At 41.8% G+C, this 21,992-nt stretch overlaps 3 protein-coding genes and 1 non-coding gene across 8 annotated transcripts; 3 read left to right on the top strand and 1 right to left on the bottom strand.

The window, feature by feature from the left end:
• Window positions 1-1,420: 1,420 nt before the first annotated feature.
• LOC135343927 (uncharacterized) lies at window positions 1,421-6,059 on the bottom strand. Its single transcript, XM_064540957.1, has 8 exons — window positions 5,308-6,059; window positions 5,013-5,068; window positions 4,801-4,868; window positions 3,936-4,092; window positions 3,483-3,613; window positions 3,067-3,159; window positions 2,786-2,932; window positions 1,421-1,736 (listed from the first exon to the last, which is right to left on the bottom strand). The coding sequence occupies exons 1-8, from the start codon at window positions 5,986-5,988 to the stop codon at window positions 1,636-1,638; spliced, it is 1,434 nt and encodes a 477-aa protein (XP_064397027.1). The 5' UTR covers window positions 5,989-6,059; the 3' UTR covers window positions 1,421-1,635.
• Window positions 6,060-6,111: 52 nt separating this feature from the next.
• LOC135343924 (transmembrane protein 245-like) lies at window positions 6,112-16,185 on the top strand. 4 transcript variants are annotated; one of them, XR_010397271.1, is made up of 13 exons: window positions 6,112-6,833; window positions 7,183-8,270; window positions 8,651-8,747; window positions 8,879-8,977; window positions 10,030-10,155; window positions 10,504-10,614; window positions 10,984-11,174; window positions 11,415-11,515; window positions 11,745-11,919; window positions 12,899-13,040; window positions 14,010-14,132; window positions 14,363-14,463; window positions 14,701-14,839. XR_010397271.1 is itself a non-coding variant. In XM_064540954.1 (10 exons), the coding sequence occupies exons 1-10, from the start codon at window positions 6,180-6,182 to the stop codon at window positions 13,032-13,034; spliced, it is 2,778 nt and encodes a 925-aa protein (XP_064397024.1). In that variant the 5' UTR covers window positions 6,112-6,179; the 3' UTR covers window positions 13,035-13,207. The 4 variants fall into 4 exon arrangements, 2 of the variants coding, with proteins under 2 accessions (XP_064397024.1, XP_064397025.1); XM_064540954.1 differs by lacking the exons at window positions 14,010-14,132; window positions 14,363-14,463; window positions 14,701-14,839 and having other exon boundaries at window positions 12,899-13,207; XR_010397272.1 differs by lacking the exons at window positions 12,899-13,040; window positions 14,010-14,132; window positions 14,363-14,463; window positions 14,701-14,839 and having other exon boundaries at window positions 11,415-11,607; window positions 11,745-11,868.
• Trnam-cau (transfer RNA methionine (anticodon CAU)) lies at window positions 9,013-9,085 on the top strand. The gene has a single exon. It is a non-coding gene; the product is annotated as a tRNA-Met (tRNA).
• Window positions 16,186-16,321: 136 nt separating the features above from the next.
• Window positions 16,322-21,587, top strand: LOC135343928 (transmembrane protein 245-like). Of its 2 annotated transcripts, XM_064540959.1 has the most exons (6): window positions 16,322-17,036; window positions 17,267-17,367; window positions 17,605-17,779; window positions 18,752-19,940; window positions 20,171-20,271; window positions 20,510-21,587. In XM_064540959.1, the coding sequence occupies exons 1-4, from the start codon at window positions 16,930-16,932 to the stop codon at window positions 18,885-18,887; spliced, it is 519 nt and encodes a 172-aa protein (XP_064397029.1). In that variant the 5' UTR covers window positions 16,322-16,929; the 3' UTR covers window positions 18,888-19,940; window positions 20,171-20,271; window positions 20,510-21,587. The 2 variants fall into 2 exon arrangements, with proteins under 2 accessions (XP_064397029.1, XP_064397030.1); XM_064540960.1 differs by lacking the exon at window positions 20,171-20,271.
• Window positions 21,588-21,992: the final 405 nt, after the last annotated feature.

Genomic DNA, 21,992 nt, shown 5'->3' with positions numbered 1-21,992 from the left:
ATCCATTGCCTATTACAGTAGACCCGGTTCAGGGTACACGACAGTTGGTAACGTCTTCCCAGCTGTCTTCTTAAGGAACATTTCCACCCTCTTATCCAGCGTAAAGGTATACTGTTGGGGGAGGGAGAATAAATAATTATATAATCATGATCACAAGTACGTAGAAAGTGAGCAGGCGATCGATATTGATTCCATGCATGTTATCGTTAGGACCCTCATTTAAAACGTGATGTTGACCAGCCACGAACCAAAGAGGGAATCTCTTTGCCCCTCATGCATTATCAAGCAATTGAGTTCAGGTGAAAATAATGTTGATGACAAACTATAAAGGTTGTTGAATTAGCTGGGGTGCATGTTAGTACCCTAATAAACGCCTCTCTTGAACAGTGGCCTCCTCTTCCAACATTTAGTAGCCACGGCCTCTGATCAAGCATAATAATTATGGTATTTATCATTTGTTTGTTTGTTTGGTCTTTCAAGGGGATATGACCCATGTGCATGTGACCCACCGCTCACGAGTTTTGTTAACCCACTAGTATGTTACAATGACCCACTCGTTTTTACAGTGTGATAGCACCTGCTGGTCTTTGTTGTACTTTCAAACACTGTGATAATTAATGGTGTAGTTATATATATGTAACAGTGCTTGAACACGCAGAACATTTTTAGTGTAAAATTTATCTTCTAGTGTGAGGTCCCATGCAGTGCACACTAAAAGAAAAATATAGCTGTCAGTATACAGGTTTGTTGCTGTCTCTGCATGTATATACTTTAAAACAGTGTTAATAATTATATAGAGATGAATAGACCCATGCATGTCATAAAGCATCTGAACAATAATACAGCTATATATATACACATGTATAAATTATTAGCTCATTTTTTCCATGGAAAAACTAGTAGATCTACATCACTCCCAGCAGCCTGAGCTGCATCTATAACATCTAGCTCATGATTGATCCATAGTTAATGCATGTCAGAGGAACATTGTGCACTGGAAGTGGATTAACTATAATCTATAACTAGAACACAGAAGAAGTATTATTGGTGAAAGAAATTTTAGAAAAAAGTCAACTGATCTAGTAGTACTACTAGCACCTTCCATACGTATATACTCAGTCTACCACGACGTGGACCATGTGCACAGAAGTACGTGCATTATTCATGCTATTGAGCTTCTATAAGTACTTTCTACCAACATTTGGTAAAAATTGCCTAATAGGCTAATACTTATTGCCTATTAGGCTGGCATAATGCTCAATGCTCTGCACCTATTAGTCTCAAAATTATGTTAGCCTATGCCCACGTACGACAACGTGATCACAAAATCACACTTTTGTGGAGGCGGTACGTAACAGCTAATATTTAGCTTGTTGCAAAATAGATCTTTACCATAACTTTATGATCTTGACATTGTGGCTATAGTAACAAAGTGAACTATCACTAAAAATCGATGAGTACATGTATGCATTAATTATTTTGCACATACAACAACAGTAATGGAATAAAATAGAACATACAGCAAAAATTAAACGTATCCAAAAGTGGCATACAACAAACAAAGTGACTACTAATACAACAGCGTGACATTGCAGAGATCCAGTTTGTCTACACGGATATCAACCAGCGCTAAGTTTAAGCTACGACAGTCTCCGGCAGTTCAAAGTCACTGGACTCTTCGTGGACCTCTTGAACGTCAGCAATGAGGGTGGTGTACGTTGTCACATCGTCAGCCACTGGAGGGAGGGAATACTAAACTTGTATACATAACCATCATTACTTTTATGCAATGAGGAAAACAAAACAGCCAGTGTTTTCTATAATACAGACAGCGTTATATATACCCTATACCTTCCTTGTTGGATAAAGTCATAATTACTGTATATCTAGGATATACCACATACGAGGAGGATATGCACACATATATCCTCCACTACGCTATACCGTGGTTATTCCGAGGCGTAGTAGTAGAGGATATACAGGGTACATATCCTCCTCGTAGGTGTGGTATATCTGACTTATACTACGTGGCCGAAGCACTTATAAAAGGACCTTCCCTTAGCAACAATTCAATCCATGATGCATACTGCAAAAAGAACAACAGATTTTATAGCCGTCAAAGCTAGTTAAACAACATGTTGTCTCCTACAGATGCTCGGGAGCTTTCAAGGTTGTGCATTCGAAGTCCTTTGCTGCAGTTGCAAGCTTTTCTTGGTAAAATGTATCTAAACCACTCCCATGGACCCATGGAGGCCTAACCATCTTGGAGAGCAGCTTCCGTATTTCCGCCGTCGCTTGGAGTCTTAGCACTGTTAAGCATGATTCATTCTGTTTGCTTACTTTCTTGAACCCAAAAAACCTGAACTGTGCATGCCTGGGGCTATATGTTATTTTTCTATGTATCGTACAGTTGTGACCAATGAGATGCACAGAATCATTCTCGATTAGAAGCTAACAATATAATTACAGGTCCAAAAACTGTATGGATGCACGGTCTACTGTATAGCGGGTATATTTCTAGGGTAGACACTTTCGCTGAAAGACCAGTGGAGGGATTTCACGGATATAAGTTTCGTGGACAACCAACCTTTTGGCACATGCATGCATGCGATATCAACATTCTGGGATATAAATGTTCATGCTTATCAACGAAAAATGCAACATTAAATTTGAAATACACCCGCTATAAGGGATACGGTATAATAATAGTTTGACCCTAAGCGCCCGGTACATCCTGTACAGTAACAGTAGACAGTGAGCACAACTCGTGACCCCTAACACTCACCAGAGGGAGTGGAATGGCTGTCCATGGAATGGCTGTCCAGAGTGGGGTCACTCATACACACTCCTGGTAGGGGGGCGGGGATCTTATAGGTGGGGTCAATCATCCACTGGGGAAGGCTAGGGGGAGGCTGAGAGGTGGAGGAGAGACCTGCAGGGGAAGACAGTAATGGATTTTTGTCGCTATCACACTAAGACGGATTAGCGTGCGTGTGCATGTGTGGGTGGGTGGCCTACTAAAATGTGTTTCAATGACTTCAAATCTCGTGATAATTAATGTCCAACCTGCTACTCTGGTTCGCTTGACTGTGGTCCCAGTGCCTGGCTTCTTGGACTTATCATAGCGACTGTCCAGCTTTTGAACAAACTGGTTCATAACTGTGGGGGGGAGGGACACAGTACACACGGAAAGTACAGTAGGCAATGACAACATTTGACCTTTGTACGCAACTCTATTAAATGGTTCAGTGTACACGGTATGTAAACTTTAGCGTACCCTACAGTCCTGTTACATGTAATTAAGCGTAAAAATTGTATGAATACCACACACTAAAATAATAGTAGTTACATAATTATACATGTAAATGTCATCATAAGGTGCGTACATGCAGTACATGTAAATATCCCTGATTGGTTTTGGGCTCAAATCCACCATGTTTGTTGAAACCAAAAGATACATAATAATTATAGGACAGGCTCACACTCTGATCTCCAAAGCAGTTGGTGAGTGACAATCTTCTCCCCTTGTTCCGAGTCTGACTCCTCTGTCATACAGGCGGGGGATACAAACGACCAGTACTGACTCTCAGTGTCCCGAACAAACTTCCTACGCCTGCACAAGAAATCAGTGAATAGAATAATTATAACAATCGTTTTCACCACACTTTTAAAAATGTAATGTAACGTACACTAATTGACCTCAAGTAAAAGAATAACTAAATTACGTGGTTTCACTGCGAACAAAGTACATGTACGTGCAAGCTTTGTAAAACTGCATCTCTACAGAACAGATACTGTACAGTCCCTAATACACCTGACTCTACAGTACCATACCCTTTGTGAAAACACACCCACTATTTTCTGCAAGCCAGAACTTTATAGGCTTGAGAGGGGATGGGCGTATTTTTGTCATAGTGCCACCCTCTGAGTCTCACCTGTCAAAGGATCTCTGCTGTCTAGCACGATGCTTTCTCCTTCTCTTCTGTTCCGCCGCCTTTCCCTGTCTGTCAGGAAGTTCCTCAATCCCTAGTCGTCTTCGAGACTCATAGTAACGGTGCACAGAGCGCTTGATGTCCTTAGCACTGTAGGCTCCTAGGGGGGGGGGGGGGGGGGGTTGTGTTAATAAATGTGGCTGCATGTAAGAGTGCAGTGCATGTAGTATGTTAGCCTTAGGAATCGAGGCTAGTAGTATGTATGATTGAGGCTATCTAGCACATAAATCAGGATCGAGTTATAAAACTAAACCACACTGGAGGCATTGCGACACACTGTCATCGAGAACAGAGTTTTAGTGGTTGCTACATGTACATGAGACATACATGTACATACACGTACTGTACACTGTGGGCTAGAATCACAGCGAAGAAACCTGGAGTCTTAGAAGATTGGCATGGCTATCCTGGTGCTAGGATCGCAGAGCGTGCAGCAGCTAGCTAGCCTGCAGGCAACGTGCAAATTTAAGCTTCTTAGCTTTCGCTGGACAATAAAGCTTTAATGTCGAAATCTGAACTAATAACTTGTTGTGTGTGAAGGCTACCCATGCTGTAAACGTAGTGCTATGGCATCCAAGTGAGCCGGCTCAGAAATCACAAACAGACAGACACAGACAGACGACTACTACAACCAGCTGGCTGCGGCACGGCCTCATGTTAAAAAGAAATAGATCATGGGACAAGTAGCATATACATGATGCATGTACATAGAACGGAGAGTGCTTTTGACTAAGCCGTTTAGACATAGGGAGCACTAGAGAGGGTACAGTATATTATTAGCGTTATGATATACTGTATTTAAAGTTACCATTGGTGTCAGTAAAGACAGTGTCAATGAGAGAGTCAGTGACTCGCTGGTTGGCTGGGCTCAGAAACCTATAATAATCAGAGAAGACAAATGAATACATGTGGTTAACTAGTACTGTACAAACAGGCTTTTTCTACATCTTCAATTTAAGTGCTGCATACTTTCAGAAGTGGTAATGCTTGCTACGGCCACCCCACCGTATACAAACTTACCTCTCGTCTATTTTGAACTCCAGGTTCATAGAGTGATAGGTGGAGCGAACTTTGCTCTGCAAGGAGAGAGTAATACGCACAACAAGCTGAAAAACTGTGACACACATATTTGTCTATAGATTACACATTATCGTGTATAAATAAATACATTGGATCACATGAGCTGTTTCCAATCCCTTTCTTCTACTATCTATGATATAATACCGTACAGCGGCGAGCATTATATTGTACAAATTGGTATGTAGATCTACACCAATATCGGAAAAGATTCTGTACTTAATGTAGCATCACTTACACATAGCTCCCGTGGTAGTTTCTTCTTCCTTCCATCGCTGAGCATAGAGTGATCCGAAAGTGAATCCATCTTGTCCGGAGTGGTCAACTGCAGCTGCTGTGACGGACGTACTGGTGTAAGTACCGGTGTAACCGCGGCCAACGCATCCAGCTGTACCATATGCGTCTGTGGTGTGTGTATCTGCACTTGATTCTTCACGGCATCTTCGTGCGCTTTCTGGTGAATGAGACTATTCAGAGTCCTCTCGATAGTATCAAGACGTTGGTTGATCGCTTCCGTCTGTTGGGCTAGCTGTAGTTGACATTGAAACTGCTCCAAAGCTTGTTGCTGCGCATTCAATATCTCGGTGAGGTTGAGCGAATTCGATGCAATGTTTAGAAGTGCTGTTGAAGTACGATCGGCTATGGAACCTGTAATAGAAGAGTGGGTATCCAAAGATGTGCCGACAGGTGTTAGTGAATGATGTGCCTGGTCACCAGGTACTGTCACGTTGACGGTGAGAGGTACAGGTTGTTGTAAAGAAATGGGATTGACAGTTACTTCATTACTCAGAGAAACGCCTCCAACATGTTGTACCATAGAAGGAACAACCGTCTCGCTTGTTGTTACAGAGAGGGTTTCTGCTACGCTGGTTGGATGGTGATGGATATCCGAGATACCAGAGACTTGAGTAGCGGACATGTTCAGACGTGACAGAAAGAAGACACACACAAAATGTGTGATGTTCTAAATTCCTATGATTCCGTAAACCATAAACCAAAACGCACGTGGTCAAATACCACACCCATCATAATGGGAAAACCCCATGTGCCAGATTATGAATCTCTCTGTGAACCCGAAATTCCCCTAAAAGGTTTCTATGAAAACAAAAAATGGTTTCATTTGAGAGAAGCTACAGTTACGGTGCAGGTGATGAAGAATATGAGGAAAAGCGACTAAGGAAGAGATCTAAAAGCAACTCCATCTTTGCCTCAGCTTGGAGTCTTTTGGTTGGCAATGAAAACAACGAGACTGTTCAAGATGCCGAAGATACACCTGACACTGCACAAGAGCCCAAAAGAGAGGGTCTCACACACGAAGATGCATGGATGCAAGGCTCATACACTGCTCTAGCTTTTCTGTTCATACTCTTAACTGTTTGCATATTCGTTGCCGTGTATTACATCTTAGAGCCGTTCTTACTGCCGTTGGTTTGGGCCGTCTTGGTTGGCATGGTGCTTCATCCATTCAAGCATGCAACTACATCTGAGGTACACGACTGGCTGTCTTATTTGGAAACTACAGGAATACCACTATCTGTAGGTCTAGTTCTATCGCCACTGTTTTCGTTTAACTGGCTTGCTCAGTGTTTGGAGAATAATTTCTTCTCACATTGGAAGATGTTTCTTGGTGTCTTTGTATGTATTATATCGATTGTGATTGGCTTCCAATTCAGCCTGCCTGTGTACATGTACAAGTTGACCCAGTCTTCGTTGATGCTGTGTAACAAGATCAACTCGATTCTGATGCATACGACATGGCTACAGGTAAAGAATGTTCTTCCCACACACCTCTCTGGTAACCACTTAGATCTTAGATTATCGCTAAGGTAGTAAACATAATATCTGCGTAGTGACAATCTTAAACTCACATGCTTCTGTGGTAACGCAGGAACTAACGTAGTTACATGTAAGGTTCAATTCTTGACTCCTATTACAGAATTAGTATGTACGTGTACATGTTATGATCATTTAGGTTCGCATACATGTACATTACTATTGTTGTGAGATTTTACGTACGTGTGTACGTCTATGCCCTTGACAATGCATGGGGTAAATAGGCAGTAAATAAACTTGTATGTACATGTACATGTACATGTTACCTATTTTTATGCAGGTTGGATCACTCGTTGTTGGATTTCTGATCCTCTTGCTCATGTCCAACTCAAGCCACAAGACGGCATTGAAAGTTCTCTCTGTTTGTCTCTGGTTCATAGCTCTTCTGAATATTGGCACTTACTTGTTCGGCTCGATAGCTATTCCTACTGTTTGTGCACTCTTTGTAGCCTCTGTCATCGCTAGCTGTTTTAAAATGGCTAAGAATGAACATGACAAGAAAAATTCTGACAAAGACCATCTTGAAGAAGGGCTACTTGAGAAAGGCCTTTCACTCGAGAATCTGCAAAAGTTGTCCTCACACAAAAGTGAATTGAACGTTTGTCTAAAAGGAACAGAATTACAATCCGTTTTGGATGAAGATACACAAGAACAGTCTAGTGATGAAAAGTTGGAAGAACTGATCGATAGAAAACAAGTCTCATTCAATCCATCAGCTAGAGTGAAGATTACAACTCCAGTCAATCAGGAAGACTCTCAATTCAATATCTCAGACGACCTCAACCCAGAGCTGATTCCAACACTAAAGCGATCGAAGCATCTCCCACACGATGAACATTCTGAAAACATGGAGGAAATTGACGGAGGTGGATCTATCTCCCCTCACAAAGACAGCCTTAAAGCTCGAGCACAGAGCAATCAAGTATTCTTTGTTCTCGTCATAGCTTGCCTTCTAGTAGTACTCTGGAAGCATCCAATATTCACGCTAATACTCATCCCATTTGCTATTTGGAGTAGTATTAAATACACTTTCACCCTCGCAGTGGTAAAAAACTCAGTTTTGAATCAATTTTCAAATTCGTCGCAAAGTGCTATAGACTGGATTCTTTCTCAAGATAAAATATTGTTCCCATGGCCTATGCCTATGATGTACACTATGTATCTCTTTATTGACAAGAAGGTGCTTGAGGGAGTTAAGAAAAGTATTGGTAGTTTGGCCAGTGCTCTGATCATCGTGTTGTTGTTGGTTGTGGTTTTGGCTGTAGCTGTACTACTAGTGTTTCAGATTCAAGTGGAAGTGATGCACTACGCTAGTGCTGCCGTGTCTGTGTGGAATAGTACTGTCGCCACAAACCCTCAAATCACAGAGTGAGTGAGTCTCTTAATGTAGTCGTACTGACTACCGTATAGCTGGTTATTTTCGAGGCACGGAATTTTCAAGGTTTTAGAATTGACCCAAAAACACTTTCGTGTTTTAGTGCCTCGAAAATTGGTTTACATGGTATTACTGTAGGGGTGTGGTCATTTGAACTTCTATCCTTGAAAATTTTTGTTTGGGCAATCCGCGAAAGTTTAGTGCCTCGAAAATAACCCGCTATGAGTGAGTATTTAGCGATTAATTTTGGCGATTTTATTCCATACCTAGACTAGCCATGTGCATTGTATGTACCTGCTATACACTTGTTTGGTTGCTTAGTAACCAATTTCCTTATGTGTTCATTGTCGTCATATGCATTGATCCGTTACAGGTGGATTGGTACAGAAGCCAATGAGACACTACAGACGACCCTTGAGAATTTTGCCAATGAAAACTACGCCTTTGCTAGAGAGAAACTTGCTGACTGGGTAAGAGTATATCATATCAAAAATTTGTTTTTAACAATGCCACGGCAACAATTACTGTTTCTACAGTACTATACACTTTTGTGTGTATATAATTATTTGACCCTCACTCTGTCAATAATGGGTTTTTGCAGATCCACACGCTGGTGATTGACTCATCAGCAGACACAGCAGTGATGGAGAGACGTGTGTTAGAACTGTTTGATAAGCTGTACAACATGTATGTGGTCCAGGTGAGTCCTCATTGCGTCCGAATTTTTGTGTATGTGCCTCCTTAGCGCAGTCGGCAGCGCGTCAGTCTCATAATCTGAAGGTCGTGAGTTCGATCCTCACAGGGGGCACATTTTTTTGCCATATTTCGCATTCTGTAAATGTTACAGAGTTAATTTGCAAACATTTATGTTTTGCTCACACTTATAGTGATTGGGAGTACAATGGTATCAGAGGAGGCTGAAACCACGTGACCTTAGCTAATTAAGGTCACTAATTGGCAAGTTCTCTTGCAGACTATATACTTCAAGCCTTATTTTTAGTGTCTAAGTTTAAAACATTATTAATTTTTGCAGGGGGGATAAAAATTTTTTTTTGCCGATTTTACTCAAAAGCAGAGATACATGTCTCAAAGCCAGCTGTGCGGCGCCCTAGCTAGAGAACAAGCCGCTCATGATATCGAGGCTAGTACAAGAGCAAGACTTTGATTGTATCTATGCTTCTGAGCAAAATTGGCAAAAATAGAATTTGACCCCCCCTACAAAATAACATTTTAAACTTACAGACATACATGTAGGCTTGAAGTAATCTGCAAGAGAAGTTTGGAGAAATCCCATTAGTGAGTATTTGCTAAAGTTAAGTGGTTCCAGCCTCTTCTGCAATGGCATTGTGACCAGAGTTGGCTGTATAACACATATTCAGTATTTCGCTTTAAGTTGCTAGACCCTCAGATTGAGTGGACTGTGGCATGCAAACAAAAGAATTGGGGCCTACAGTACCTTGGATCTGTAGTGTAGTAGTACAGTGGAACCTCCGAATAACGGACAAGCTGGTGTACGAGGTTTTATCCGCTATTCGAAGGTTACACTCGTATTAACAACTTCTAGAATTGCTGTTATTTTTTATTTTGTCATTTCTCCGAGGGTCACAATGCCATTATACTCCCCTGCTCACTTTAATTTGACTAAGGCACGTGAGCAAAACATCACATGAGTTAATTAAATGTTTGCAAGTACTGAAAGTATACAATGTTTGACACATGCTTACAACTCACCCCTCCCCCCCACACCCACAGAACACCACCAGTCTGACAGAAGGTACTGAGAGTGTCATAGCAGATGAAGGAATGGTCACAGATGACAGTATTGTGGGCACTTTCTCTGAGCTACTCCCTCACATTGATATTGGTACTACAGTCACTGTGAGTATAATTTATACTGGTACTGTATGTATGCTTCCTCCAGCCAATGATAGCGTGAAGGAAAACAGGGTGTCATACAGGGGGGGGAAAGGGGGGATATCCCCCCCCTATCTCCAATTTCCCCCCCCTTTTTTGCGTCCATAGCTGGCAATTTTACATACTATAAGGGTATTGAAATAACAGTTGACCTTTTTTTTAGCAACATTTTCTGGTTACTTTTCTTATTTCCCCCCTCTACTTCAAAATCCTGTACGACACCCTGGAAAAGACGTTAAACATTGCTAAAAACTGTATAATAAGAGAAATGGGACATAGAAAAGGGTACATTCAATCATTCTCTTGATGCAGGTGTTGAGCTCATTGTGGTCCATCCTCTCTGACAACATGGCTGTTGCCTTATCGTTCCTCTACACACTGCTGCAGCTACTCTTCAGTGGAGGGACTTTCCTAATCAACAGTGTAGGCTTGAAATGTGATATTGAAAGCACTAATTTGTAATAATTATGAATAGCTGGTTTTCTGGGAGATATGGTTTTTGTGGTTGGAGCTCTGACCACGAATATTTTACCCTCGAATGAAGTGACCTTGTCTACCTTTACCTGCAGTGAAAGCAGCAACCACGAAAATATTATTCACAAAATGACTAAATTAATATTGGTCAACCATGCACAAATGTTTGCCTCCCAAAAATTATCGGCTATAATTATGGTACACTACTGAATATCACATTGCCCACATTGTAATTATTATAAGAAAATCTTTTTATCACTGGAAGAACGGAATTCACTCATGTTACAATGCACTTGTATTGCACTCAATGACATACAGATTGTGTTCCTGACTGCTCTGTTCTACCTGCTGAGTTACTCTGAGCAAGACTACCTCCCTGTCAAGTGGGTCATGGATTTGTTCCCTCACTTAACCCTCTCCTCCAATGATTCCACAACTGGTACCTCAACCGAGGTCGGTATGGACGGGGATAAGAAGAAACATGGCAAGACTTTCTCACGGGCAGTAAGGTGAAGAATGGAGAGATGTTTTGGAAAACATTTCCTATTGTTAAAGCCAATAGGCTTATCCTTTCTCTCTACACATTCTTACTTCAACATAAGTCTTGAGAGCGTCAACAGTCATGTTATGTAGACTAGTGACTATAATTATTACATATACGTGTCATGTATAGTGTACAATTGCATAATTGTGCATACAATATCTAGTTGTTCATGACATGACGGATATGCATGTACATCTCTCTATAGGAGTGTGTTCCATGCAACGTTCAGACGAGCATTCTTCTATGGCTTCTACACTTGGCTCACCCACACTTTGTTCGGACTACCTGTGGCCATTCTCCCAGCTGGTGAGGCCAGACTGACTGGTTAGAGTTGTAGATCCCTCGATCCCTGAGTGATGGGTATGGGGCTTCCTACAAGGCTTCCTAAAAGGCTTCATGTAAATAGAACCCTGTAAAATACACTCCGAAATTAGTTTTGGTAGAGTTTAGAAATCCTGGTCTCTTTGTCCTATTTGCATCACACTGAATGATTGCTTTACCCCCACATGATTGCGTTTTCTTATGTTCCTTGCAGTGGTGGCTGGGATAGCTGGAGCCATTCCATTCATTGGGGCATACTGGGTGGCATTGCCTGCTGTGTTGGAACTGTGGCTGCTGCAGGGACAACTGCTTTCCGCTCTAGCATTGTTCACTCTCTCTTTGTTACCTCTGCTCTTTGTGGACACACTCATCAATAGGGAAATTGAAGGGTGAGTTTGTTCAGCTAGTACATGTATATATGCATTCTACATGGTTAGGCCCTTGGATACCTACCTGTACTGTAACAAGTCTTAGAGAGCCATGCAGGGTCTCTGTACACTATAACTTATTGTTAACAAAGGAGGCCCTGCTAAACAGGGATACAGGAATATTGAAAGGGGAGGGATGCTAATCACCAGTAAAAAAAGGTTACTGTTTTTAAGTGCAGTGATTTTACAAAAAAGAAAGGTCAACCACTTTTTGGGTACTGTATGATCATAATGATCTCTTGTAGATTAGCTTGTGGTGTTGCTGCATGCACATTAGGGGTGCACTGATTGTCAGTTAGCTCTTCAGCTTCAATGCTATACTGCATGCTACATGTATATGATTGCTGAGACATGATTGCTGCTCTAACCCACACACAATTCAGTTACATGTAGCTGCTACAGTCCGTCTAAGCTGGAGAGGGGGCTACAGCCAATAGCGTCATCCTCTTTATAATCACAACAAAATTCAGTTGAGCTATCCCGCCCCAAGTGAACCATCTTGATAGAATAGAATCACAAGATACAGTATGAAAATTAGCCTTTAGTAGCTATAGGGTATAAATGTTGATGTACTGGTTTGCTGCACTGTATAGATCTAGGTATAGCAAGCTTTCCAAGCAGGCAAATAAAGAATAACAGAAGCGGGTAGATATCCATGCAAAGGCCAAGAACCCAGAACAAGATCTTTAATGTTTTCGTCCCTATAGACCTTGGCTTTCCTCCTCTGAGTGGAGCCTCCATCTGTGGGAGCTGCCATTTGAGATGTGGTCTTTTAGGGTGGGAGGTACAAAATGAAATGGTGGCCATAAAGAGTGTCCCTAAATGATTGCCGTTGGTGGGTGGTTATAATTATGGTACACTTTATTGAATTATTGTTACCCACCTGGGTGACCATGCAGTTCAGTATCTTATGATTATACCCCCCCACCCCCTCTTACAGTGGTCACCCTTACCTGACTGGTCTAGCCATTGCTGGAGGTATCTACTTTGCTGGTCTGCAGGGAGCACTCATCGGACCCATCCTACTCTCCTGTCTCCTCTTTGTAGTGGACTTTTATGGTGACAGCTTCTTTTAACTTTAGGTATCCTGTTTAGTTATGTTACGAGTCAGTAATTGTATGGTTAGACCATGTTTACCAATGTAATGTACATGTATGCCACCTGTTAAAAAATTGTACGGTTTTCCTCCGATCGCTTGTTTCCATGCTTTTTGTCAGATCCTATATTTATAGCAGCACTACTGGGTATAGCTAAATGTCAATGACGTGGTGTTTCGTATGAGGCATGAGTGAAGTACTGAATCATGTACAGTGTACCAGTAGAACCTCAGCTTGGCAATTTTCTTTTTTGTGTGTCCCTTAAATGCGCATGCGCATGCAGCTGTTACTATGGAGACAGGCCTGCTTCTCTGCGCATGCATGCACAGACAACCATGTGGCACTAGTTGTTCATCAATTAAGTGGTTGTATCAAGGTGCCATGGTTGATTTTCCTCATATTCAGCTATTCGGCCTACCTCTGTAACCAAGGTGTCCGGATAATCAAGGTTCCACTTTACATGAATTCCGTCACATAGTTCATCTATACCCATGCACAAAGCATCTAAAGTTGAATTCGCCCAGAATTTATGGTAAATTAGGCTTCATTAATGGTTTACAGTGCCAGTAGATTACCACAACTGTGTGAGTGGTTGTACTTAAAATTAATGTTGATATCTTTTGATTGGAATCTTTCTAAGAAATGGTGCTGATACCATTGTGTAGGTGAATGAATAGGCTACAACAAGTGTATTTCTTGAAAGATACATGCCAAACCAAATCCACTATCAAAGTACACAGTAATTTTGCTGGCCAAACCAAATCCACTATCAAAGTACACAGTAATTTTGCTGGATGCACTGTATGTGGTTGGCAAGTAGCTAGTATGATGCCACGGACTCCTACATACATGGAAAATGCTAACTTTTAGCTGGTTGAAGCTTACAGCATATAGATAGAAGCACTTTTAACAATGGATGAATTTCAGTATTTGAAGTATGACAAAATTATGAAGGTTGAACTCAACACACATGGACTTAACCCTCTCCTCCAATGATTCCACAACTGGTACCTCAACCGAGGTCGGTATGGACGGGGATAAGAAGAAACACGGCAAGACTTTCTCACGGGCAGTAAGGTGAAGAATGGAGAGATGTTTTGGAAAGCATTTCCTATTGTTAAAGCCAATAGGCTTATCCTTTTTCTCTCTGCACATTCTTACTTGAACATAAGTCTTGAGAGCATCAACAGTCATGTTACTATAATTATTACATGTACATGTATAGTGTACAATTGCATAATTGTGCATACATGTACAATATCTATTTGTTCATGACATGACGGATATACATGTATATCTCTCTAAAGGAGTGTGTTCCATGCAACGTTCAGACGAGCATTCTTCTATGGTTTCTACACCTGGCTCACCCACACTTTGTTCGGACTACCTGTGGCTATTCTCCCAGCTGGTGAGGCCAGGCTGACTGGTTAGAGTTGTAGATCCCTCGATCCCTGAGTGATGGGTATGGGCCTTCCTAAAAGGCTTCCTAAAAGGCTTCATGTAAATAGAACCCTGTAAAATGCACTGCGAAATTAGTTTTAGAAGGTCTGGTAGAGTTTAGAAATCCTGGTCTCTTTGTCTTATTTGCATCACACTGAATGATTGCTTTACCCCACATGATTGCGTTCTCTTATGTTCCTTGCAGTAGTGGCTGGGATAGCTGGAGCCATTCCATTCATTGGGGCATACTGGGTGGCATTGCCTGCTGTGTTGGAGCTGTGGCTGCTGCAGGGACAACTGCTCTCCGCTCTAGCATTGTTCACTCTCTCTTTGTTACCTCTGCTCTTTGTGGACACACTCATCAATAGGGAAATTGAAGGGTGAGTTTGTTCGGCTAGTACATGTATATATGCATTCTACATGGTTAGGCCCTTTACCTGTACTGTAACAAGTCTTAGAGAGCCATGCAGGGCCTCTGTACACAATAACTCATTGTTAACAAAGGAGGCCCTGCTAAACAGGGGATACAGGAATATTGAAAGGGGAGGGGTGCTAATCACCAGAAAGTTTTCCTAAAAAAGGTTACTGAAGCAATTTTACTAAAAAAAAAAAGGTGAACCACTCTTTTTGGGTACTATATGATAATGATCTCTTGTAGATTAGCTTGTGGTGTTGCTGCATGCACATTAGGGGTGCACTGATTGTCAGTTAGCTCTTCAGCTTCAATGCTATTCTGCATGCTACATGTATATGATTGCTGAGACATGATTGCTGCTCTAACCCACACACAATTCAGTTACATGTAGCTGCTACAGTCCGTCTAAGCTGGAGAGGGGGCTACAGCCAATAGCGTCATTCTCTTTATAATCACAACAAAATTCAGTTGAGCTATCCCGCCCCAAGTGAACCATCTTGATAGAATAGAATCACAAGATACAGTATGAAAATTAGCCTTTAGTAGCTATAGGGTATAAATGTTGATGTACTGGTTTGCTGCACTGTATAGATCTAGGTATAGCAAGCTTTCCAAGCAGGCAAATAAAGAATAACAGAAGCGGGTAGATATCCATGCAAAGGTCAAGAACCCAGAACAAGATCTTTAATGTTTTCGTCCCTATAGACCTTGGCTTTCCTCCTCTGAGTGGAGCCTCCAATCTGTGGAAGCTGCCATTTGAGATGTGGTCTTTTAGGGTGGGAGGTACAAAATGAAATGGTGGCCATAAAGAGTGTCCCTAAATGATTGCCGTTGGTGGGTGGTTATAATTATGGTGCACTTTATTGAATTATTGGTACCCACCTGTGTGACCATGCAGTTCAGTATCTGATGATTATACCTCCCCACCCTCTTACAGTGGACACCCTTACCTGACTGGTCTAGCCATTGCTGGAGGTATCTACTTTGCTGGTCTGCAGGGAGCACTCATCGGGCCCATCCTACTATCCTGTCTCCTCTTTGTAGTGGACTTTTATGGTGGCAGCTTCTTTTAACTTTAGGTATCCTGTTTAATTATGTTACGAGTCAGTAATTGTATAGTTAGACCATGTTTACCAATGTCATGTACATGTATGCCACCTGTTAAAAAATTGTACGGTTTTCCTCCGATCGCTTGTTTCCATGCTTTTTGTCAGATCCTATATTTATAGCAGCACTACTGGGTATAGCTAAATGTCAATGACGTGGTGTTTCGTATGAGGCATGAGTGAAGTACTGAATCATGTACAGTGTACCAGTAGAACCTCAGCTTGGCAATTTTCTTTTTTGTGTGTCCCTTAAATGCGCATGCACATGCAGCTGTTACTATGGAGACAGGCCTGCTTCTCTGCGCATGCATGCACAGACAACCATGTGGCACTAGTTGTTCATCAATTAAGTGGTTGTATCAAGGCATGGTTATCTATTCGATTTTCCTCATATTCAGCTATTCGGCCTACCTCTGTAACCAAGGTGTCCGGATAATCGAGGTTCCACTTTACATGAATTCCGTTACATAGTTCATCTATACTCATGCACAAAGCATCTAAAGTTGAATTCGCCCAGAATTTATGGTAAATTAGGCTTCATTAATGGTTTACAGTGCCAGTAGATTACCACAACTGTGTGAGTGGTTGTACAAATGTTGATATCTTTTGATTGGAATCTTTCTAAGAAATGGTGCTGATACCATTGTGTAGGTGAATGAATAGGCTACAACAAGTGTATTTCTTGAAAGATGCATGCCAAACCAAATCCACTATCAAAGTACACAGTAATTTTGCTGGATGCACTGTATGTGGTTGGCAAGTAGCTAGTATGCCATGGCCTCCTACACATACATGGAAAATGCTAACTTTTAGCTGGTTGAAGCTTACAGCATATAGATAGAAGCACTTTTAACAATGGATGAATTTCAGTATTTGAAGTATGACAAAGTTATGAAGGTTGAACTCAACACACATGGACTTAACCCTCTCCTCCAATGATTCCACAACTGGTACCTCAACCGAGGTCGGTATGGACGGGGATAAGAAGAAACACGGCAAGACTTTCTCACGGGCAGTAAGGTGAAGAATGGAGAGATGTTTTGGAAAACATTTCCTATTGTTAAAGCCAATAGGCTTATCCTTTTTCTCTCTGCACATTCTTACTTGAACATAAGTCTTGAGAGCATCAACAGTCATGTTACTATAATTATTACATGTACATGTATAGTGTACAATTGCATAATTGTGCATACATGTACAATAACTAGTTGTTCATGACATGACGGATATACATGTATATCTCTCTAAAGGAGTGTGTTCCATGCAACGTTCAGACGAGCATTCTTCTATGGTTTCTACACCTGGCTCACCCACACTTTGTTCGGACTACCTGTGGCTATTCTCCCAGCTGGTGAGGCCAGGCTGACTGGTTAGAGTTGTAGATCCCTCGATCCCTGAGTGATGGGTATGGGCCTTCCTAAAAGGCTTCCTAAAAGGCTTCATGTAAATAGAACCCTGTAAAATGCACTGCGAAATTAGTTTTAGAAGGTCTGGTAGAGTTTAGAAATCCTGGTCTCTTTGTCTTATTTGCATCACACTGAATGATTGCTTTACCCCACATGATTGCGTTCTCTTATGTTCCTTGCAGTAGTGGCTGGGATAGCTGGAGCCATTCCATTCATTGGGGCATACTGGGTGGCATTGCCTGCTGTGTTGGAGCTGTGGCTGCTGCAGGGACAACTGCTCTCCGCTCTAGCATTGTTCACTCTCTCTTTGTTACCTCTGCTCTTTGTGGACACACTCATCAATAGGGAAATTGAAGGGTGAGTTTGTTCGGCTAGTACATGTATATATGCATTCTACATGGTTAGGCCCTTTACCTGTACTGTAACAAGTCTTAGAGAGCCATGCAGGGCCTCTGTACACAATAACTCATTGTTAACAAAGGAGGCCCTGCTAAACAGGGGATACAGGAATATTGAAAGGGGAGGGGTGCTAATCACCAGAAAGTTTTCCTAAAAAAGGTTACTGAAGCAATTTTACTAAAAAAAAAAAGGTGAACCACTCTTTTTGGGTACTATATGATAATGATCTCTTGTAGATTAGCTTGTGGTGTTGCTGCATGCACATTAGGGGTGCACTGATTGTCAGTTAGCTCTTCAGCTTCAATGCTATTCTGCATGCTACATGTATATGATTGCTGAGACATGATTGCTGCTCTAACCCACACACAATTCAGTTACATGTAGCTGCTACAGTCCGTCTAAGCTGGAGAGGGGGCTACAGCCAATAGCGTCATTCTCTTTATAATCACAACAAAATTCAGTTGAGCTATCCCGCCCCAAGTGAACCATCTTGATAGAATAGAATCACAAGATACAGTATGAAAATTAGCCTTTAGTAGCTATAGGGTATAAATGTTGATGTACTGGTTTGCTGCACTGTATAGATCTAGGTATAGCAAGCTTTCCAAGCAGGCAAATAAAGAATAACAGAAGCGGGTAGATATCCATGCAAAGGTCAAGAACCCAGAACAAGATCTTTAATGTTTTCGTCCCTATAGACCTTGGCTTTCCTCCTCTGAGTGGAGCCTCCAATCTGTGGAAGCTGCCATTTGAGATGTGGTCTTTTAGGGTGGGAGGTACAAAATGAAATGGTGGCCATAAAGAGTGTCCCTAAATGATTGCCGTTGGTGGGTGGTTATAATTATGGTGCACTTTATTGAATTATTGGTACCCACCTGTGTGACCATGCAGTTCAGTATCTGATGATTATACCTCCCCACCCTCTTACAGTGGACACCCTTACCTGACTGGTCTAGCCATTGCTGGAGGTATCTACTTTGCTGGTCTGCAGGGAGCACTCATCGGGCCCATCCTACTATCCTGTCTCCTCTTTGTAGTGGACTTTTATGGTGGCAGCTTCTTTTAACTTTAGGTATCCTGTTTAATTATGTTACGAGTCAGTAATTGTATAGTTAGACCATGTTTACCAATGTCATGTACATGTATGCCACCTGTTAAAAAATTGTACGGTTTTCCTCCGATCGCTTGTTTCCATGCTTTTTGTCAGATCCTATATTTATAGCAGCACTACTGGGTATAGCTAAATGTCAATGACGTGGTGTTTCGTATGAGGCATGAGTGAAGTACTGAATCATGTACAGTGTACCAGTAGAACCTCAGCTTGGCAATTTTCTTTTTTGTGTGTCCCTTAAATGCGCATGCACATGCAGCTGTTACTATGGAGACAGGCCTGCTTCTCTGCGCATGCATGCACAGACAACCATGTGGCACTAGTTGTTCATCAATTAAGTGGTTGTATCAAGGCATGGTTATCTATTCGATTTTCCTCATATTCAGCTATTCGGCCTACCTCTGTAACCAAGGTGTCCGGATAATCGAGGTTCCACTTTACATGAATTCCGTTACATAGTTCATCTATACTCATGCACAAAGCATCTAAAGTTGAATTCGCCCAGAATTTATGGTAAATTAGGCTTCATTAATGGTTTACAGTGCCAGTAGATTACCACAACTGTGTGAGTGGTTGTACAAATGTTGATATCTTTTGATTGGAATCTTTCTAAGAAATGGTGCTGATACCATTGTGTAGGTGAATGAATAGGCTACAACAAGTGTATTTCTTGAAAGATGCATGCCAAACCAAATCCACTATCAAAGTACACAGTAATTTTGCTGGATGCACTGTATGTGGTTGGCAAGTAGCTAGTATGCCATGGCCTCCTACACATACATGGAAAATGCTAACTTTTAGCTGGTTGAAGCTTACAGCATATAGATAGAAGCACTTTTAACAATGGATGAATTTCAGTATTTGAAGTATGACAAAGTTATGAAGGTTGAACTCAACACACATGGACTTAACCCTCTCCTCCAATGATTCCACAACTGGTACCTCAACCGAGGTCGGTATGGACGGGGATAAGAAGAAACACGGCAAGACTTTCTCACGGGCAGTAAGGTGAAGAATGGAGAGATGTTTTGGAAAACATTTCCTATTGTTAAAGCCAATAGGCTTATCCTTTTTCTCTCTGCACATTCTTACTTGAACATAAGTCTTGAGAGCATCAACAGTCATGTTACTATAATTATTACATGTACATGTATAGTGTACAATTGCATAATTGTGCATACATGTACAATAACTAGTTGTTCATGACATGACGGATATACATGTATATCTCTCTAAAGGAGTGTGTTCCATGCAACGTTCAGACGAGCATTCTTCTATGGTTTCTACACCTGGCTCACCCACACTTTGTTCGGACTACCTGTGGCTATTCTCCCAGCTGGTGAGGCCAGACTGACTGGTTAGAGTTGTAGATCCCTCAATCCCTGAGTGATGGATATAGGGCCTTCCTAAAAGGCTTCCTAAAAGGCTTCATGTAATAGAACCCTGTAAAATGCACTGCGAAATTAGTTTTAGAAGGTCTAGTAGAGTTTAGAAATCCTGGTCTCTTTGTCTTATTTGCATCACACTGAATGATTGCTTTACCCCCACATGATTGCGTTTTCTTATGTTCCTTGCAGTAGTGGCTGGGATAGCTGGAGCCATTCCATTCATTGGGGCATACTGGTTGGCATTGCCTGCTGTGTTGGAGCTGTGGCTGCTGCAGGGACAACTGCTCTCCGCTCTAGCATTGTTCACTCTCTCTTTGTTACCTCTGCTCTTTGTGGACACACTCATCAATAGGGAAATTGAAGGATGAGTTTTGTACGGCTAGTATAATTGTATGTCTATTCCTTTCGTTGTGTGTCAAGACTGTAGCACACGGTCCAGAGCCGTGGTCCAGATGTGCCAACAAATCCCTGCAGTATACAAAATGCATGAAGAAGAATCCTTGAATTGAATACGTGTAGCAAGGAAAAGTAGAAGAAATAATGTTGCATATGGCAACCAACAAGAGAGCCCCTGCAGGGCCTCTGTACACAAAGACTCTATTGTAACAGAGACCCAGCCTGCTCCACAGGAAGTGCTAATTAAAACTGCACAGAATATTATACTAACCAGAGCACTGAAGTGCAAACCCTCTGTTGTTAATTTGAAGTTTAGTAGTCTACAGCCTCGAGTCCAAGCCGCGTGTTAATCTGTGCAACGACCAACGTGCAGGTTCAAGCTTTTTAGCTTCTTAGCTTTTGCTCACTTTTATTCGACAACGAAGCTTTAACATCAAAATCTGCCAAATTTATAAAACTACTACCTTGTTGTGTTGAGGCTATCCATTGTATAAACACAGTGCTATCGCATCCAGGTGAGTAGACTCAGAACACACAGACAGGCAGACAGACAGACTGACACTCTACTGTAAGCCACAGCGCGCCTCGGGTTAATGAAAGCACTGCAGCTAGGTGCAGCTAGGTGCTGATGCCTCCCTTGGTGGATTTGTCAAAGCTACATAGGAGTGGGAACACACACACACACACACACACACACACACACACACACACACACACACACACACACACACACACACACACACACACACACACACACACACACACACACACACACACACACACACACACACACACACACACACACACACACACACACACACACACACACACACACACACACACACACACACACACAAATGCACATAAACACTACCGTATACCTCGTTTACACACGCGCACCGAGGCATAACAAGTTGTTGTGCTCTGAAGCATTAGGTAATGTACAGTGGAGCTGAAATGTGATCTAGGTACACAATGAAATAGTGGCTATGAAGAATGGCCCTATACATGTGAATTACAGAGGGATTGTCGTTGGTGGGAGGTTATAAGTGCACTTTATCCAATAAATTATACTCACCTGGTCGACCAGTTCTGATTATGATTGTACCCCCTCTTACAGTGGACACCCTTACCTGACTGGTCTGGCCATTGCTGGAGGTATCTACTTTGCTGGTCTGCAGGGAGCACTCATCGGGCCCATCCTACTATCCTGTCTCCTCTTTGTAGTGGACTTTTATGGGGACAGCTTCTTTTAATCAGTAACTATAGATACATA

The sequence above is a fragment of the Halichondria panicea genome, chromosome 11, assembly GCF_963675165.1.
Source record: "Halichondria panicea chromosome 11, odHalPani1.1, whole genome shotgun sequence".
NCBI lineage: Eukaryota > Metazoa > Porifera > Demospongiae > Suberitida > Halichondriidae > Halichondria > Halichondria panicea.
Note: the sequence above shows the minus strand (reverse complement) of the source record. Positions and strands in the feature narration are given on the sequence as shown.

What these genes read in the sequence shown, in the direction of transcription:
- LOC135343927 (XM_064540957.1), bottom strand. Translation starts at nt 5,988, where the DNA reads ATGTCCGCTACTCAAGTCTCTGGTATCTCGGATATCCATCACCATCCA. An exon ending in CAGCAGAGATCCTTTGACAG is followed by an intron (nt 3,614 to 3,935) that starts GTGAGACTCAGA and finishes TTTCTTGTGCAG; the next exon opens with GCGTAGGAAGTTTGTTCGGG. An exon ending in ACTGCTTTGGAGATCAGAGT is followed by an intron (nt 3,160 to 3,482) that starts GTGAGCCTGTCC and finishes TCCCCCCCACAG; the next exon opens with TTATGAACCAGTTTGTTCAA.
- LOC135343924 (XM_064540954.1), top strand. Translation starts at nt 6,180, where the DNA reads ATGGTTTCATTTGAGAGAAGCTACAGTTACGGTGCAGGTGATGAAGAA. An exon ending in ATATTGGTACTACAGTCACT is followed by an intron (nt 10,156 to 10,503) that starts GTGAGTATAATT and finishes CTCTTGATGCAG; the next exon opens with GTGTTGAGCTCATTGTGGTC. An exon ending in ACTTTCTCACGGGCAGTAAG is followed by an intron (nt 11,175 to 11,414) that starts GTGAAGAATGGA and finishes ATCTCTCTATAG; the next exon opens with GAGTGTGTTCCATGCAACGT.
- LOC135343928 (XM_064540960.1), top strand. Translation starts at nt 16,930, where the DNA reads ATGGACTTAACCCTCTCCTCCAATGATTCCACAACTGGTACCTCAACC. An exon ending in ACTTTCTCACGGGCAGTAAG is followed by an intron (nt 17,037 to 17,266) that starts GTGAAGAATGGA and finishes ATCTCTCTAAAG; the next exon opens with GAGTGTGTTCCATGCAACGT. An exon ending in TGTGGCTATTCTCCCAGCTG is followed by an intron (nt 17,368 to 17,604) that starts GTGAGGCCAGGC and finishes TGTTCCTTGCAG; the next exon opens with TAGTGGCTGGGATAGCTGGA.